The sequence below is a fragment of the Rhea pennata genome, chromosome 10 (genome assembly GCF_028389875.1).
Source record: "Rhea pennata isolate bPtePen1 chromosome 10, bPtePen1.pri, whole genome shotgun sequence".
NCBI classification, from domain to species: Eukaryota; Metazoa; Chordata; class Aves; order Rheiformes; family Rheidae; genus Rhea; species Rhea pennata.
The window spans coordinates 4,852,015-4,870,428 of record NC_084672.1 but is presented as its reverse complement, the minus strand read 5'-3'; the positions used below and the strand labels follow the sequence as shown (position 1 = coordinate 4,870,428).

Here is an 18,414-nt window from a genome sequence, read left to right as displayed (position 1 = left end):
TTACATGAGGTTTTAAAATCATCTCTGAGAGGTATGCTGTAAATGCTGGTTTCCACATCGGAAGAGTGTGGAACTGTGGTGACTTAAAAAAAGAAAAAACTCTAATGCCTTTAGTAATCTGGGTTTCAACTTCCTGAAAACAACACTTACCCAAATTCTCAACATCTGTCCCAAAGGAATATGCCATAGTCCTTCCACAATGCTCAGCACAGAGAAGACAGCCTTTTAGTAGAATGGGTCATGGCTATTCAGGGATTTATAGATCAAAATCGAAAAGCTTAACTTGTCCCGAGAAAGGCAGTTATTGAAGCGCTGTGCTGTGGAATGTGTTATGGCACACTATCCTACTTACAAAATAGGAACCAAATGAGATCCCAAGTTGTAAAACTTGGAATTGGACACTGACAGATCACTTCTATGCTTCTCCCCTGCCAAGCCTGGCTCCTCCATGTCTCAAACACAGCTAAATGCAAAAGTACGCTACTATGCTATTAAGGTGGGTAAGAAGAAGGTGTCCAGCAAATCCTCTTTAGCACACAGGAAACTTTACCACGTTCTCCTTGATAATTTTGCTAGCAGCACGACAGACAAGAAGATAAAATTAGCAGGTGTTTTTCAAAAACAGTCATTGGAACAGAACAGCAGCACCTTAATGCAGACATCTGCTATTTCTCCAAGGGAAACAAAAGCCCATTCCTTGAGCTTCAGCGTCAGTAGAAAAGACAACAGACAAACCTAACAGCACAGACATCTGATCAAACTTCAGGCCACTACTGTGCCTTATCTTATGCGAACACTTTGATGACAAGGGTCAGAAGAATTGGAAATGCCAAGATAGTGCTAGTTTTCTTGCCACCGCCTTTTCCAACATCCTTTGTAGAAAACTGATAACCATACGCTGGATGACTGAATGCCTCATCAACGGATTGCCGTACGTGTAAATGAAAGGGTTTATTTTAAATAGATAAATCAAAATGCTTACCTTATTCAAGGAAATACCTACTGCAAAACCAGACTCAAAAGCCCCATCGAAAAAGGAGCCACAAGCTCAGTGCCACTGGATGAAAACAAAGCCCAGTAAGATTTATTCAGTTACTCAAGTAAATATAGCCAAAAGGGTGGAGGGGGGAACAAAAAGATTTACTCTGGGTTTTCTAACTTTTACTGGCTTTGCATAAGGAACAACAAAGTCAAAAGCAGACAAATGCATACAGAATTCTTTTATTTAACTTAAATCATGTAGTACTGAAACTACTAGAAAAAAGCAGAGTAAGAGAAACTAAAGGAGCCTTAGCTTCAGCCATTCAAAATAGACAAAGTTTCTTTTTTTCATAATGTAAAGAATCCCGAGTATATCGCAATAACAGGAATAAATTCTTACAACAGAATATACAAAAACATTTTGAAATTGTTTTTATCTACTGATTCATTTTAATATAAACACAGGAATTTCTTTAGGAATAATTTATACACAGCAAGTCTTTTTATGTAATAAATTGGCCATGTTATTGTTTAATTTTCTTTTAAAAAATTTAAACAAGAAAACTTGGAAAATGTTGTATTTGCAACTGCATCCATTCCTTAGCGCTTTCTAGTTTTGTTTTTGTCCCAGAGGTAGACAAACTCTGGCCAATCCTTTCATCTCAAACCTCACTGGTTTAGAAAACAGAAGAGCTGGTTTTTAAACAGCATCTAAACCCTCATAACCCTTTAAAAATGCCATTAGTCAAATTTAGGGTGGGGGGAAGGGATCTTCAATATTCTTAAATAAAAATAAATAGGGATCCTACCTTGTTCATTTCAACAAAGCTTTAAATGGTGTTCACTATCTGTAGAGGCTGCACACAACCTTTTAAAGCAGTAAGAAATCTGTAAAGAATTCTTCAGCAGTAATGGCAGAAACTGCCTTCCCTCTCTTTGTTACGCATTCGTATCCTTCAAACCACCTGGCAACAACAAAACAGGTCCTGAATAACACAAGTGACACTGTGTAGCAGCAAAGCCCATTCCGTTTCTGCAACCAGTGAGGTTCTTGTAATCCATTAAGTTACTGCACTATACAGTAAAGTGAAATGACCAGTTAAGATGATCCCACCCCAACCAGAGGGCTCTGGAAGACCAGGATACTGAAGATACAGAACATTTCCCCAACTTCTTTATTCATTCGCTGTATACTGGGACACAAAGCTTGGGCGGGAAGGGGGAGAGGGACGAGCCATGAATTGGACAAGTTAGCGATCCTTTTTGGCATATTGTAAAGCTAGCTAGTAAACTGGTACCATCAAAAAAAAAAACTGATCACATACAGACACACCCACACACAGACACAGAAAAGTGCCCTTAAATTATATTTTAGGCATTTATAAACTACAAACATTTTATAAAATTATTCTATGTACTTACAAAATGCAATGAAACATTTAATTAGTTCTTGTAAACCAGATCTTCGTCAACTGACTACCCGTAATCTACTGGACTTAAAGCCCTATTGAAAATGCTAATGGATTACTAATCAACGTAACGCATACAAAAAAAGATGAACGCACGCATATACACACACACAAACTAGTGATAGTCTTAAGGTACTTGCAAAACAGACCAACTGTAAGTTGAGACTCTGATTCATACAGACCGATCATAACTGTTAAATTCCTGGTAATGAATTTACCACTTCAGCTGGAAAGTCAAGAGGTTTATTTACAAGTACCGACGATCAGAATTGTGATACCTGAGCTCTGATGCTGTCCCATATACAAAGCTCAGGAAACTACCTCAAATTTCTGCCAAGCCCTGTGTCTTTGTAAATACCTATTTCCGTATCTTTTGTTTTCATGTATCTTCATACGAACATCTCTCAGTTCTGATTTACCTGGCTGTGCTTATAGTTTCAGAGACTTGACAACCAGTTTTCTGAAGTGAGGCATCCTTTAAAGCCATCCTGCCTATTTACAGTTCTGTATCTTCAGCACCCCTGGCCACTAGTGTTTTTTCTACAAGTCATTCTTTAATTCTTGTCTGCACAACTACGCATAGGTTAAGTTGCAATTTCTGGCTTTTATCACTGGTTAGTAAGGAGTGGATCCTTGCACCTTCCCCCACTGCCATTTAGCCCAGTGATTAAATGCACTGTTGACAAACAAAATAACAGGAAACAAGCGTCACTTGTACTAATGGAATGAAAAGGCTTATATCTATGTATCTATGTTATATATGTATATACACACATATATAGAGATATATATATATGTATATATAGATATATATGTATGGAGTTATACCAACAATAGGAGTGTTGTTCATTTAGACTCAGATTGTACCAAACACCCCTCAGCAGTTCCCAGAGGACCCGACAGCAGTTCCACCTGGTCATCAGTCATCCTGGGCAAACTGGGCTTTTTTTGTTTGTTTTTAAAGACCAACAGGAGCATCAGTGCGAACATATCTAGAATCATACATCACTTAGAACCAGCTTTGAAGAGCAGAGGCATCACACTGAGAAAGACTCGGTGAACACAGGCTGGCCTCAGACTTTCCATCGTGCCCGGCTTCTGCATCTACTTTATCGCTCTCCCAAAAGAGCATCTTACTCAGTACCAAGCATCTGACACTTCTGCATTTACATAAGAGCCACCTTCCTTCGCAACCAAACCACCTTCTGTGCCACTGAAAAGCTTTAAAATGTGATTCAGGTAAGAACAAAGGCCCGAGCATTAAAACCAAAGCTTCCTGCTCCCCTCAGTGATGCCAGTTTGTTACACTATTGCATTAAAACACCTTGGTACCATTTGTCAAAATGCTGGTTTTTCAGGGCTGGGTGGGCTTTTGTTTTCAATTTATAAGCAAATTGGATTACTTTGACTTTATTCAAACATAGCTAAAGTTCTAAATAAATTTTCCATACCAGACAAGCCAGTGGTCTAAGGGAAGAACGACATTACAAACCATATTATGACTGTATCAAGCCAACATTAGTTCTCAGTTGTTCACATGCATAAACATCTTGATTTACTGTCAAAAGGAAGTCTGCATGAAAAACCCATGTGAATAAAGCTATTCAAAATGCACAAACACACAACAAAAAAAAGCTATGGAAACGAACAGAATTAAGCTTGAACTGCAAACACAGAATACAATGGTATCATGAAGGTGGTTTGGTCCAGGAGAGCTGTCTGTCATCACACATGCATACTTTTAGTCACACAACTGCTCTTCCATTGAAGTGCTTTTTGAAATGCTTATCCTGATGGGTGCTACGTTGTTAGTGTTTCTTCCTAATGCGTTTTTAAACCACCTACATACAATTATAAAAACCAATAACTTGGACAGTTTTAACAAAACCCTCCTAGCCAGCTGAAAGATCTGAGGATCTCCAGTTGTGGTAATCAATATGTGCAAGAGAGGGGAATAGTCACTACACCAAAACGTCACTGGAAGCTGACAAAAATGGAAAACCAAAAAATAACCTAGTAAAAACTTTAATTTTTGTTGGTTTTCCAGGGTTAGACAGAAATGCTCTCCCCAAAGACACACTGCAGTACTTAACCACAGCGCTGTATATTCAAGAGGCCGCATATAACTCCAAGTAGCCAAGCGCCACATTATTCAGATACCGCAACCAACACCTGCACAAACAGCTGCCAGAACTGGAAAAAGAGAAACATTATACATCATGTTGATGGCAAGCTCGTGTTAGTACTGTGTGCTTGTAAACCAGATACACACTGTCAGAGGGCAGTTAAATTTGATGGCTGGTCCATCAGAATCCACAGTTATGAAGCATATAAACAGGGTAAATAAGGGAACTGCATTTTTACTGGCACATCAGAAAAAAATCAATTCAATGTTAGTTTTGAAAAAAAATCGGTGCCCTCATCAAACAGAAGCAGCAAGGAGCTAAAATTGTAAACTCATCAGGCAGCCTGTGACAGTTTTTTCACGGTTTGGTTTGGTCAAGAAAGCAATACTATTGCTGCACGATCCAATTTTTTTTTTTAGGCGTTGGTTCAGTCAAATGTCTTGCGGTGCTTGTGGCGTCTGAGAAAAGGACTTAGCCTGCTCTACTGCAGGAACACAAAGATCATTTACTTCATTCTAACAATTCCTCTGGACATTCAAATATCACAACCAACCAATTTCTGTAATAAATTTGACCAAACACTCATAGTTCAAAGTTCTTGAATCAGGTCAGCTACGTCTCCGCTCAGCTAGGCGTGCGGCACTTGTTCTGCCAAACTGAGGACTGCCGTGAGAGCACGCTAAAAAGCCTTTGTGATTCCTTAAGGAATGGTCACCTTAAGCCGAACAACTGTTAGATCTCTTCCCGCAATAAAGAGAGAAAAACTGCAACCAAAAATTTGGGAAAATCCTTGGAATTGAGGCAAATTATTCTGAAGTGACCTTTTGGGATAAGCAGTGACTGTTCCCCTCCAGAACCTAGAGCATGTGGTTTATGGAGCGAGAGGTTACCAGTATCAACGGCATTTATTGGCTGCTGAGAAATGTGAGATGTATTTTTTTTTATATATACACACATATAAAAAAATAAGAGTGAGGTAGATAAATGTTTGAAAAAAATCAAAAACTGTCCCCCTGTCATACTCAAAAACCCTTATCTCAGTATTTAAATTTATTATGGGGCATCTCTACAGTGATTTAAACTGATATCACAAAAATAAATAAAAAATCCTACATAGAATAACTTCTTAATTAACTTTTTTGTCTTTTTCATTTTTAAAAGGGAAAAATAACTATGGGACAGAGGCAAGAGAAGATAATGGGACCTAAACTACACAAGCAAAAAGCACTACAAACTTCTTTAATCTCCAGTCAAAACTAGCAATCAGTATATTGTAATTCTTTGTTCTTACTCGAAAGATTTAAACGTTTCCATCCCAGAACCACCTCTTCACTGCCATCATTTGGTTGGATCAGTGCTAAACAAAGGCCTAGATGCTGTAACTAAAGATGAGCAACTGGTACGGCTCCTCGGCTGTGGACTCTGTGGCGGCCCCCTCCTTCCCCCTTCACCGAGGCTCCTGCGACCGAACAAACAAGCTGGCTCGTTGTCTTTTGTTCTGAGGTTTGGTCTATGATTTAAGCAACAAGCTTGTACTTGTACAGGTTTCCATAGCTGCCAACGCGTAACCATTTGCTGGCCAGGCCGGTGGCCCCAGCTCCGTGGAAACGGCACGGCCCCTTCTGCAGGGGCTGCAGAGAGGGGGCAGCCGGGGCTCTGCCGCAGCGGGGCTCTGCGGCGGCCGGCCGCCTACGGCCACCCCAGGACGCCCGGCGCCGCCAGCTGCGCTCGGGATAGCTCTTGTTCACAGGATGGAAGGGTTAAAATAGTCATTTTAAAAATTAGTGACCCGAAAGCCTGGTGTCTGCTATTGTACCCAACAAATTAAAACCCCCTATATATATACACACACACACACACACACACACACACACACACACGTATATGTACATATGTGTGTGTGGATGTGTGCGTGTGTGTGTGGATGTGGAGCGTGTGTGGGGATGGGTGGGTGGATGTGTGCCACAACCAAAACAAGCAGGGCGGGAAGGAGGGGTAGGACCCTTGTACAACAATGAATATAAACACTGAACAAGCATGTACTAAATAGTAACCTTTTTTTTCTGACCTGAGTTTGTATCATGCCTTGCACTGTAACAGACTCGCACGCTGTCTGGGCAGGGGTTAGCGGGAAGAAAGGAAAACGGGTTCCAAAACACCACGCCACAGCCCTGCTCGAGCGCCTCTGCGCAGGGTGGCCCTCCTTCCCCCCGGCCCCCTCAAAAGCCCTGTAACCCACACAGCCAAGATGTTGTAAAACAACCAATGGAAAAAAAAAAAAAAAAAAAAAAAAAAAGAGGAGGAAATGTATTTATAAAAAGGCATTAAACAGTTCATGGCAAATCATATGAAAGGTATCAGTTACTGGGAAGGAGGAAGTAAAGTTACACACTATAGTACAAAGCATAAGAAAATCGGTTGAAGTGGGAGGGAAGGGAAGGGAAGCAGGGCAGACCTGAAGGTTTTCATAGATTAAATCCACAAAGATAAAGAACAAAAAAAATAGCAGCTTTTTTCTGTACAGACATATAGATGAGTATCTGAACCGTAAAAAAGTTATAAAAGTGACACAAAAGACAATGTGTATGCAAATGATCCATGGTCTAACATAGAACTGCAAGACCCTTCGAGAAGTCTTAATAATAAAGAGAAAAGGTCAACAAAGCATCATATACTTGAATCCGGTTACCGCTTTTTAAATTTGTGTTGTTTTTTTTTTTTTAATCTTCTCCAATTTTTCTTTCCTAGGTGTTTTTCCTTTGCAAGCCTGTGAAGGAAGGCAGGCTGCAATGATGGAGATCTCTGCCGGCTATTTTCATATTTTTCATGTTTCATTTTTGGCGTGCGGTTGACTTTTTTTGTACAAAATGCATGTATTTGTTTAGCTCACCACTGCCAGTTTTGTCCAGAATTCATAGGGATGGGGGTAGGGGTGGTGAGAGGGCTGTTTCTTTACCCCATCCCCTTTCTCTTCTCCATCACGAAAAAAAGAAAAAAAAAAATCACATTTTGTCCAGTTTTGAAAAAAAGATCTAGACAATTTGGTTTTTTTTTTTTTTTTAATACCAGTGTATGATTGAATAGAGCGTATTGGTCAGGATCTCATTTAAATAGAGCAGTTGATTACTGTGCTCCTTCCATGCCTACAAAAAAAAAACCCCAAAACAAAAAACAGTTCTTTTTCTCTTTTTTTTTTTTTTTGGCAAAATTTGGCAGCGTTGAAAATGGTAACAACCTTGGACGAATGATGGCCCTTTTTTATTCTTTTACGTGTTCCTAAAAAGATTAAAGAGCAACATTAAAAATCCAGTCTTTTTTAATTGTTTTTTTTTCTGTTTTTTTTTTTTTTTGTTTTTTTGTTTTTTTGTTTTTTTTATAAAGACCTACAGTGTTAGGCAGGTGCCTGCAAGGGTACTGGGGAGCCACCTGGCCTGCGATATCTTTGATCTGATAAAAGTGCTGTACGGTTGAACTTGCACGCAGATATGTTTCCCATTACGAAGCAAAGGAGAGAGAGAGAGGAGAGAGAGAGAGAAAGAGAGAAAGAGAGAGACATCAGATCTCAAGTTTTCTGTTGCTATTAAGTGTTAACATTAGAGTTTTAAAAGGCCAACTGTGCGCCCCACGAACGGAGTCCTTTGCCGAAACAAACATCTGCTTGCATATTGAAAAAAGAAAAAACCGACAACTTGTTTACTGAAAAAAGGGTTCTCCCAAGTGCAGCTATGGCAGTTCTGAAGATCCACTGAGGTACAGTAGGCTTTTGAATATATTGTAGTTTTCTTCCTTTCCGCCCCCAATGCACGCGTTTCTCTGTATTTCGTGTTTGTGAGATTCGGGTTCTAAGGATCAGCAGGCCGAAGACTGGGGCAAGGGTAAGGCCCTCTCGTTCTTGCGTCCCCCGTTCATGTGTGCGTACGGCTGTCTCTCCTCAAAGCTGGCCCGAAGGACCACCACGCCGGGGCCGTTCTCGGCTTTGTGTCCTGAGTGCTTGTCAGTGGGTTGGAGGGTGGAGGAGGGATCTAAAGGAATGCTCTCCATGTTTTCAGTCTCCAAGTCGAGCTCCTCCGTGTCGGGAGGCTTGTTCTCTTCACTGTAGAAGAAGGAGACCTCTTTGAACGCTGGGTCCAGCTCGTCTTTAATGCTACCGATTATCTCCAGGAAGGAGGGCCTCATCTTCGGATTGTACTGCCAGCACATGCGCATCAGTTCAAACCTGGACGGGGAACAACAGCAAAGCCAGTTACTGAGGTGTTTCACGACCCCGAGCAACGGGAGCGGAGCCCAACCAAGCGCGACTGAATTAGCCCGCGCGCTTTAGGAAAACCGCTCGATTCTGATGGAAGACGAAATGACGGATTTTCACAGGCCGAGATCCTCGCGTGTCGCGTTTCAACCTTCTCTCCAACCACAGAGCTGCTCCTGCAGCTCCTACCCAGGGCTCCTCCGTTCCCCTCCTCGCTCGCTCGTAAAACAGTCTCATGGATATCTCACATCCAGCAACAGCAATATTTTACTCTGACTGGCTATTCCTCCCCCCTCTCCTCCCCAATACCCTATATTTACTCAATCATACAGTGACTTGATGGTACTTCTCAGAGTATCTTTTTCAAACTGTTAGTCCGTACCCTATCAATACTGTCTTGAAAAAAAATGCAAGTAGAAAATACATATTAGATAAAACACAGCCTTTTTCCCGAGAAATTGCCATTAAAATTAACTGTAACCCCTGAAAAACTCTTGCAAATCTCAAAGACATTCTCTGATTTTTTACTTTAAAATTAAGTTATTCACATTTACGGCCAGGGATGCATTAGTATTTTCGAGTGTGAAATCCTCTGTTTACACACGTCCATGATTATATCTGCACAACATCCCATGCTGGCAAAACAAGAACCACAAAATGAAACACTAACACATACATAATGAAAATAGCATTTTCATGACACAGCAGAATTCGATATTCCTGAGAGATCACCTCGACCTTTAAGCACAATGTAACAAAGGACTTGACTTGGCCAACGTGGCGGGGGGAAGCTTTCTGTTAACGCCGCGCAAGTAACGGAACAAATTTAAATAAGGAGGATTAACATTAATTCCTCAAGGCGACGCTCCGGGCGCAGCGTGCTCGGGGAGAAGCGTGCTCTCCGCAGGGAAGTCGGCACTGACCCGAACTCCTCTGCTCCGGGCTCAAATACGCAATCCTCCAAACCAAAAATCTTTCAGTCGAGGTGACACACTGGAAACTATTTCAAATTTCTAGCTTAACTTCCAGCCTCGTGTAGTCCCAGTAAGACCCGCTGCCTGGGTCTTTGCCTGGCCAGGGCTTGCTTTAGGGCACCAGCTGAAGACCCGGCGGCCAGCCGGGGCTCGTCTCCCCACCCCTGCGGGAGACCCATCCGCCAGCCCGCGCAACGGCCACGCTTTAAGAAAACAAAGCAGAACAACCTCATCTCCTTTTGGATGCACCTCAGTCCACCACAGACCGAGGCCTCGATGCCTCCGGAGCCCCTGCTCTGGGGCAAAGCTGTCCCAAACCGGTCCCTGAGCCAGGACACCTTGGGCCGCATCAGCGCCCGCGGCAGGGCCGGGCGCTCTCGGCTGCGCGGCCGGAAACGTCGCCAAAGCCACAGCAACCCCCTCCGCCAGAAACCTGCTTCCCGGGGAGAAGAAACCCGCCGCGCTCCCTCGCGGGGCCGCGGCGCTTTCAGCGGACGCCCGCCAGCGAGGGCACGGAAAGCTGCAGCGCTGGGGCTGCGAGGCTCACCGAGCGCAGCGCCCCGACCAGAACAGAAGCAACCCGGGCTGAGGCGCATCCGGAGCCACGCGCGCTCCCGTCTGCGCGCGGCCGGCACAGCCGCCCGCAGGCGCCGCAGCCACCTGCCCGCCGCCTCGTGACGCCCAAGCAGAAGGTGGCGAAAGCGGTCTGCGCGGCGAGGACGCCCCGTGGCGGGGAGCGCTGCAGCGCAGCAGGCGCGTCGGCACCTCGGCGGTGTCAAACTACTGCCTGTTTTCGAGCCTTTAAAAGTCTTCCACGCCGAAAGCGAAGCCAAACTATAAAACCGTGTTATACCCTCACCCACAAACGAGGAGGGAAGCTTCAGACATAAATATATAAAATCCATTTCTGTTACTTCATTGCTGTTTCCTTTCCAGCTGACTGCTGCGGCCCGGAATAGCAGCGCTGGCGGGAGCCAAGAACACTGGATACTCGCTGGCGCTTCGCCCCGAGGCCTAAGGGCAGCGCTAAGGAGATACCGCGAGCAGTGGAGTAATGCATGTGACATCAGCACAAACAAGGACATGTGATGTTTCTTTTAAGCCGTTCCAGATTTAAAAACCCTACAGAGTTCCCATAAAAGGACTTTTTTTTTTCTTTTTAACTCTGTGGGCTCAAAGAACTTGTTTACATTATCTTAAACAAAACAACAAAAAATTCAAGCCCTTCCAGTAGGCAATGGAAGAATTTACCAGCCGTTAACACAGTCCGAGCAGTTTCATAAAGTATGGCTCTGACCCATGGCAAGTCAGCCCAAGGGTGTCAGAGGCATCATCAGGTCAGGGAGCCACCAGTGACTTTCTAATGCATCTTCTGCTCAAAGAACACAGCAAGAATTGAGTTACTTCTTGCACTGGGGCATTCAAAAAATAAAAAAGAAAACAGAAAATTACTATGGAGTTTGCACTCCATTTTAGTATGCTTTTGAGCTTTTCATCAGGCTTGATTTGGTAGAGGAGAGAAAGACAACCTCTCCTACCCTTCCGCTGCTCCATGCTGGTATGACCTGCGCGTAGTAGACTCTGGTTTCAAAAGCAGCGAGAACCAGGAACAAAGGAAAAATCAGCAACACGTAAACAGTCTAGTCATCTACAAGGCAGACGGAGGAAGTGATTTTGCTTCAAAAACAACAGTGCAATTCCAGCCTCCACAACTTTCCAGGCCCCCGTGGGAGCACGGTGTCTGTAACAAACCTCGCCGCCCAGCCGTCACCTGACGAACGCTGCCGGAACAACGGAAGAACATAAAAACATGACACGGGAAGCGGAGAGAAACAGCACAGCTTCTCCTGGCACTGTCTGATTGAACCATCTGTCTTCTCACATCGTTCAGTCTGCAAAATCATGCAAACCATGCCAAGAGGCTGTAGCATAAACAGAACCGAGTCTTGTTTCACCCTATGTAAGAGTAAAAGGTCTCTAGAGCTGTCGTCCCCTTTGTGCTTGGGCCCTTCACAAATATTTACCACTCTTGTGAACCACAAGACAACAGCGCAGTAAAATCCACCGGCGCACAAGCCTCAGATACAATCGAACTGCAGAACAACCTCTCCAGTTCTCCGAGCGTCCTTGCTCTCTGATCCACCTGAAGGCTACTGGCTCTGCAACCAGGGGTTAGGGCAAAGCACAGCCACTACCAAGCATCGCTAGCGTAACAGTCGGAGAGCTAGAACGTCCCAGGCCGCTCGCACCACGTAGCACACGCGCCGCGGGGGCCTTTACGGAAACTACTGCAGCGTGGCTGCAGTGTGTACGGCTGTGTCAACACTCACATAATCTGCGAGGTTAAAAATAGGAGATTCAGTGACAGTTGCAGCAAGATTCTTCTATTCGCATCCACGCTTCCCCACAGCTTCTACCTCCTCCACCTGTTCCAGAGATTTTTGTACGTCAGTGTATTCCCGCTCTCTTCCAAAAGGTGTATTTGCATTCTGCCTTAGATACCACCAGCTCGCCATTACGCGCTAGTATTTTCCAAGTCACGCCTTTTAAAGAAGAAAGTATCTCAGCATGCCTGCAGCCTATCATGGGAGCTTTATAAAAGCGCAGTCCTAGCACCCCTTCAGGCTTGCGGTTTATGCTATAATGAACAAGTGTCCTGCAGCAGGTGGATTGGCTTTCTGGACATCTTGAGTTGACATTAAAATACCACAGACCAAACAGCAGTTTCCACCAGTGAGAACTCACATCATTTTAAAAACAACCACCTTCCCCTGGCACTGACACACCAAGGAACAGGTCCTTAAACAGAATCCTTTAGCAACCTCCACAGAACGGGACCCCTGATTTTATGAAGGGTTTCGTAAAACACTTGTGAAAGCAACTGTCTGAGACAAGCTGGGGACACAGAGTGGGATCCACGTGCAATTCCAGGGCCACTCGCAACTCTATTACAAGTCCCTTCCTGTACATTCAGTTATTCTCATCTGCTACATCCTTCTAACCTTGCAGACCAGCAGGTTATCAGACAGTTGGAGGTGGGGGAGAAGGAAGCCTGCCAACAGCCCGGGTCTCCACGCCTGCTCGTAGCAACGCAAAGGAGGTCCAAGGCTGGAGCAGCTTTCAGGCTGCTGACAACTCTCCACAGCATCTTGAGCCGATGGGACGCATCATGGTGGCCATAACTAACGTGCGAACAGCTTGTTCTTTCCAAAGCAATACAAATCTGGTCCTCCTCGTACATGGGCTCAGGCCCTTGCTTTGCCAGACATTAACCAAATTCTCCGTCCGGTTACACCGAAGGGGGATTCACCTGGCACTAACTCCAAGCAAGCAAACGATCACCTGGAAGGACGAGGAAAGAAAACAAGCCAGGCCGGCTGCAGTACGGGAGTTCTTGCTGCGAGCTAACCGTGACTCCCCTCCCTTCTCCCTGTTCATACCATACATACTCCAGGTTAATGCTGAATTTCTAATGCTGAATCTCTTGCCAAGTTCATTCTCACTGTATAGCCCGTTTTTTTCCTATTGACTTGGGGCACAAACCAGCTTCAGGCGCCCTGCTCTTTCCCCGTCTCTGCCTCCTCTCCCCCTTCCTCCCTTACACCAGCTCTCACCCTGTTAAACAATCTCCAATCAATCTGACTGCCAGAAATTCTCCCCAGCATTAGGGAGGGGAAAGAATGCAAAATGGAGGACTCACATGGCAGCTACACCTCCCCCTGCATATACCACCCACCCCCTCCAACAACAAAACAACAGCCTGTCATCTGAAACCAAAGCCAGCTCTCCAGCCAAAAAAGCTCTTTTCCTAAGAATCCCAAGCAGCTGAAGCCCTTAAGTGATTGTATCCCTTCTGTGGGCCTCCAACAAATTTCAATAACTGCAAGGCGCAGTATTTCCTTCCCAAAAGCCAGTTTGGGAAGTATATCAAAGTACTAAAGTCTGAACAACTGAAACTGCTGCACACAAAAGCCAGTAGAAGTATTTCAACAATGTAAAGCTAAAAACTGAAGCCTGCTGCACTGCATACTCTCCACTACCGTAAGGCTTTTTTGAATACTGCTACTAGGGGCAGACAAAGGTTTTTCTGCATACTTCTTTCTTTGCTTACAGGAAAGAAAACTGTAAGCAGGCGGGATCTATTTATCTCACAGCAGTGAGCTCTATAACTGAAAGAGCAGATCCAAAGCTGCTCCTGACAAAAGAACATGTTCATTTATCCATATGCTCAACTAAAAAGTTGAATTCCAGGGAGTTTCTGCACAGCACATTTCAAGCTCATCTTAAGCTCTTTTTTTCTCTTTATACTTAATAGAACCATTTTAAGTGGAAGAGTCAAGATCTAGGCACAAAGATTTTTCTTGAAATAAGTGTCACTTCTGAGCTCTTATTAAACCTAATTTTCGTTAGGAATACAAAGCTTGATTTTTGCATTCCTATTAGAGAGCTAGCCCAAAGTGAGATTCTGGCCACCAGGAAAGCTGTTTTATGGCATGTCTAACTACCACAAAACATGAAGAGTGACAGAGACGGTTCAAACATCTTGCAGAAGTATTGAAGGTATCAGGAAGAAAAATAAGCTGTGCACTGAGAACAGAGATAACTTTGGACACTTACAGCATATCAGGACAATTGTCTGGCTTTTCCAGCAGGCCTCCTTCCATCACGAAGCGGAGCACTTGTTCATTGGTCATGCCTTGGTATGGCTGCTCTGCTAACGTTGCAATCTCCCAAAGTACAACCCCAAAGGACCTGGAAAACAAATCAGAACTTTAGAAAGCCATGCAATCATAACAAAGATATTTTTCTTAGAGGATGCTGAGAAGGAAGGTGTCTGTAAGTGATCTCTTTTAAAAAGAAAACCCAAATGCTTAAAGAGTATGCACCTACGGTAGGATTCGCATCATCTAACACAGACAACTGCTCGCTTTGTCGCCAGCCCCACACCTCTAGTCAGTGGCCAGAAACAGGCTCCCTGGTCTGAACAACCCTTCAGAATGACCTCTCTCTCCTGATTCCCTATGCAAGACTAGGAATATTGCAGCTCTATTTCTCACACCATAATCTACAACTCAGAGCTGGCCATGATCATGACCATTCAAAGCTCCAGTTTACACGGGGCTGCACAGGTCAAGGTGTAAAAAAGCCACCACAAGCTCCTTGCTCTGACCAGAAGCCTCCTAACCCAGAGGAGAGCTAAACTGGGAGCTTGCCGGAAAAAAACCAGCTCCAACCTCATTTTCCTTTCCCATTGCTTTTAGTTCAGATTCTAGGTGTGCTGGAAAGTGGAAATAAGGAAAAGGAAAAAAAAGCAGAGAAGAAAACAAAATGCACTGTTCCTGTCCCTGCACTTCCCCTATAGAGAACCTCAGGGCTTCAGACTGCATAGACATCTGACTGCTAAAGTCTACGAAAAGATGAGGGAATCAGACCCTCAGAGTGGAGGGCAATCTTCATGCAGTGCATCTCAGGTACTCCCAACAGCAGCTGAGAAGGCAATAATGCAGAACTGTAAGCTCTCATTCCAGTGCAAGCTGCTTTTCCTCAGAAATACTGGAGTCACACAAATCCAAATTAAAAACTGCGCTTTTTCCCTTACCACTTCAGCTACCTGAGAGGTAGGCAGTAAACACGCATCACCACAACTATGCACCTTGGCTACCTTACCACTAAAAACGAGCAAACAAACCTCTCTTCCCCAGGCGCAAACATTTCTTGAGTAATACTTTCCATCTATCACTCTGTCTTCATTTCTGCCATAGCCTAAGTCAAAGGTGCAAAGTAACTATCAAAGCATCTAACACGCAACAACAAGCTATGAAACCAACTTCTGAAGAAAACAGGAAAAAATACAAAAATTTCCCCACTTCTCACACCAAGAGTCTGATCTGCTGTATCAGCAGCAAAATATCTAAGCCTCTGAAGACAGAGGATTATTCCTTTTGCAGCCTGTATGTATCCAGGTTCTCGAGACAGAGCTGCTAGCCCCTCCCTACCAACTATAGAGATCAGACTGTCTTTGATCTGTATCAAAAAAAAGTTGGTCTAACATTATGAATTGATCACTGGTGAAGAAAGATAAGCATATCTACATGATAGGGTAGCTTAGATATAATTATTGACACTTTCTAAACATATCAATCCCAATTTAAAATTAGTTGATTGAACAGAGAAGGTTGAAATTGTCCTCTTGACACTCAAGAATCATCTACTTTTAGGCTGCTGTGCAGTGAAAGAAAATCTAGAGGCTGACTTGTTTTCTGTGCCTAAAACGCTGAGTCAAGCTTAGAGAATGAAGTGTATTTTCAATAGGGTAGTGTTGTGGAAACAGGAGTCCGGTATTATTAGGTGGTTATGGTAGAATGGTTTTATCTTTCAGTTATTCACTATATCTAAAACGGTTTGCAGCTGAAGCCAGAAGCCACAAACAGACTCACAATTGTTTGCCTTTCAGGGGAAGGAGAGAGGGAAGGTCAGCTCAACGTTTTGGTGCCTTTGAAGCTACTTTGATCGCTGCAGGAATAATGAAAACATGTCTTGTGCACCTCCTGGTTATATCATCATAACAAATAAGCTTATGGGGCTCCTTCAAGGCAACCACAGCATTTAAAAAAAAAAAAAGATGTGTAAGATGTAAGACTGACTTACAGAAATTCACCCTCATCCTGAACTGTATTACTCTCATTTTAAAATGTTCTTCCCTAACTACAACAAAAACAATCTTGTCTAATTACCTCATTCTTCAGTCTGCAGAGCAATAAAAGAATGAATTACCAAAATAAAGCTCCACCCTTCAAAAGCTCCAGACGCTCTTTTGCAGTTTGCCATTTCACCTTACAGCTTATAAATCTTGGACTCTGACCATTTGCACAGTTCTGTCTTTTTGACATTTTGGCTTCTAAAAACAATGTCTAAGAACATCCTACCTATGTCACAATATGCCTCAAAAAGGCAGGAAAATCAATCTCAGCAACTTCAAAATCTGAATCAATGCAAGAAATCAGGTGATTTTTCCTAGCATGAGGTCTTTAATGTATAGCATATGGTTGGTCTATGGGTTATTGAAAAGTAGACTGGAATAACCATTTCAGCCATAAGCAGATCAAGTAACTAGACATTATTTCATGACTGTGATAAGATAAGCTCCAACACACTTGAAATTCAGATTGAAATCGCTGGCTGTGAAGTGTGTGGCAAGAGTAAAGGTACATGTTGTACACAAACAGCATATTCACCTTGCTGAACCAGCTTTTTATATTTCAGTTGGTATATCTACGTGAATCAAATGTTAGAAAACAAAGGTGCTTCTTACAGTTAGATGACAGACCACCCCAAAGAGAAACTGTTGGAAATAACTGATGAGAGCTGTGCACCCGCTTTCCAAAAGGCACCTTTCTTCTTCTCTCCCTAGGCTTTCAAGTAAGAATGTGTCACATCTTTGTCCTCTCTCTCTTCTACCTCTCTAAGTTTTCCAACCTTATTAATGACAAATTACTTTCCTTTTCTTGACTTCTGCAGCCTTGACAGGATATTTTGCTCAGCGATTCATTCCTAAGCCATGCCGCTGCTAAAGTGTGATACTGTGTGATGAGCCCTCCGTAGAGCTGAATGGCTGATGAATGCAAAGCCTTGTTAAATTTGAAGGGAGGACTCATGTACTTCCTGCAACAACCAAAGTACTGATTTAGTTCCAACACCCGATTTCATGTCACATGTCTTTTTTTTTTTTTTTTTTTTTTTTGGCTTGGTATCTGAGTTTCGATTAAATAATGTCACTTAACAGTTACAGGTTAGAAGGAAAATGTACATGAAAAAAAATCCAATACTTCAACTTATCTCCAGTAACAACTTGTCTGCAGTTCATCTGTATCCGATCAATCTGATACAACTGTTGGAGATGACAGCAAGACTTCAGAGTCGCTGTTTGGTGAGAATGGGCATATCTGCCCGTTCTTCATTCCAGATTCATTCGGTTCTAAACCTGGGAATTCTTCTAGGGATTTACTTCAAATTTTTGTCTGCTTTGTGAAGCCATTACAAATCCTGGCTGCATATTTATGGGTACATAGACAAGTTATGAGCCACAAGCAAAATTTGGTAAGTAATATCCTAATACTTTGTTTTTTCATTTGTTACAAAATTTCTATTATGAACCTTTCACTCAAAGCTGGTGCCATAGAGTCCACCAACTCCAAAATCCTCAAACTGCTCAAAGAAAATGCAATTTACAACTAAAATACAAATGCTATTGACTTCTAGACATTTGGAGGCAATCAGCTGCCAATTCTGTAACATATCAGCAGTAAAAACATTTTGTTAGGAAGGCAGAAAAACCATAAAAGACAGAGCAGAGGTTTTGCCAGTACATATTCATCTCCTGCCAAGCCCTACCTACCTATCTGCCAAAGCTGGGGGGAAGAGGAAGGAAAAAAGAAAGGTTCTAGAGTATTATTTCTTTTAAGAGGTGTATTTTGAAATTTCCTGAACACCTCTATTAATAGCTTCACAAATACAGCAACTATGCAATGTACTTCTAAAGAAAAAGCTATTTCTGCATCTTGTAGCATGTAAGGCAAGCAAACAAAGCCCCAGATGGAGAGGGATACACACAAGGGAGA

The 18,414-nt window shown here is 43.2% G+C and overlaps 1 protein-coding gene across 2 annotated transcripts in view; it reads right to left on the bottom strand.

Annotated features, from left to right (window-relative positions):
* Positions 1–6,872: 6,872 nt before the first annotated feature.
* IGF1R (insulin like growth factor 1 receptor) overlaps positions 6,873–18,414 on the bottom strand; it is a 177,722-nt gene continuing 166,180 nt past the window's right edge. For both annotated transcript variants that reach the window (XM_062584161.1, XM_062584160.1), the window contains exons 20-21: positions 14,414–14,548; positions 6,873–8,792 (exon numbers count right to left, since the gene is read on the bottom strand). In XM_062584161.1, the coding sequence (XP_062440145.1) occupies positions 8,426–8,792; positions 14,414–14,548 (502 nt within the window). In that variant the 3' untranslated portion in view covers positions 6,873–8,425. The remainder of the gene's footprint in view (positions 8,793–14,413; positions 14,549–18,414) is intronic.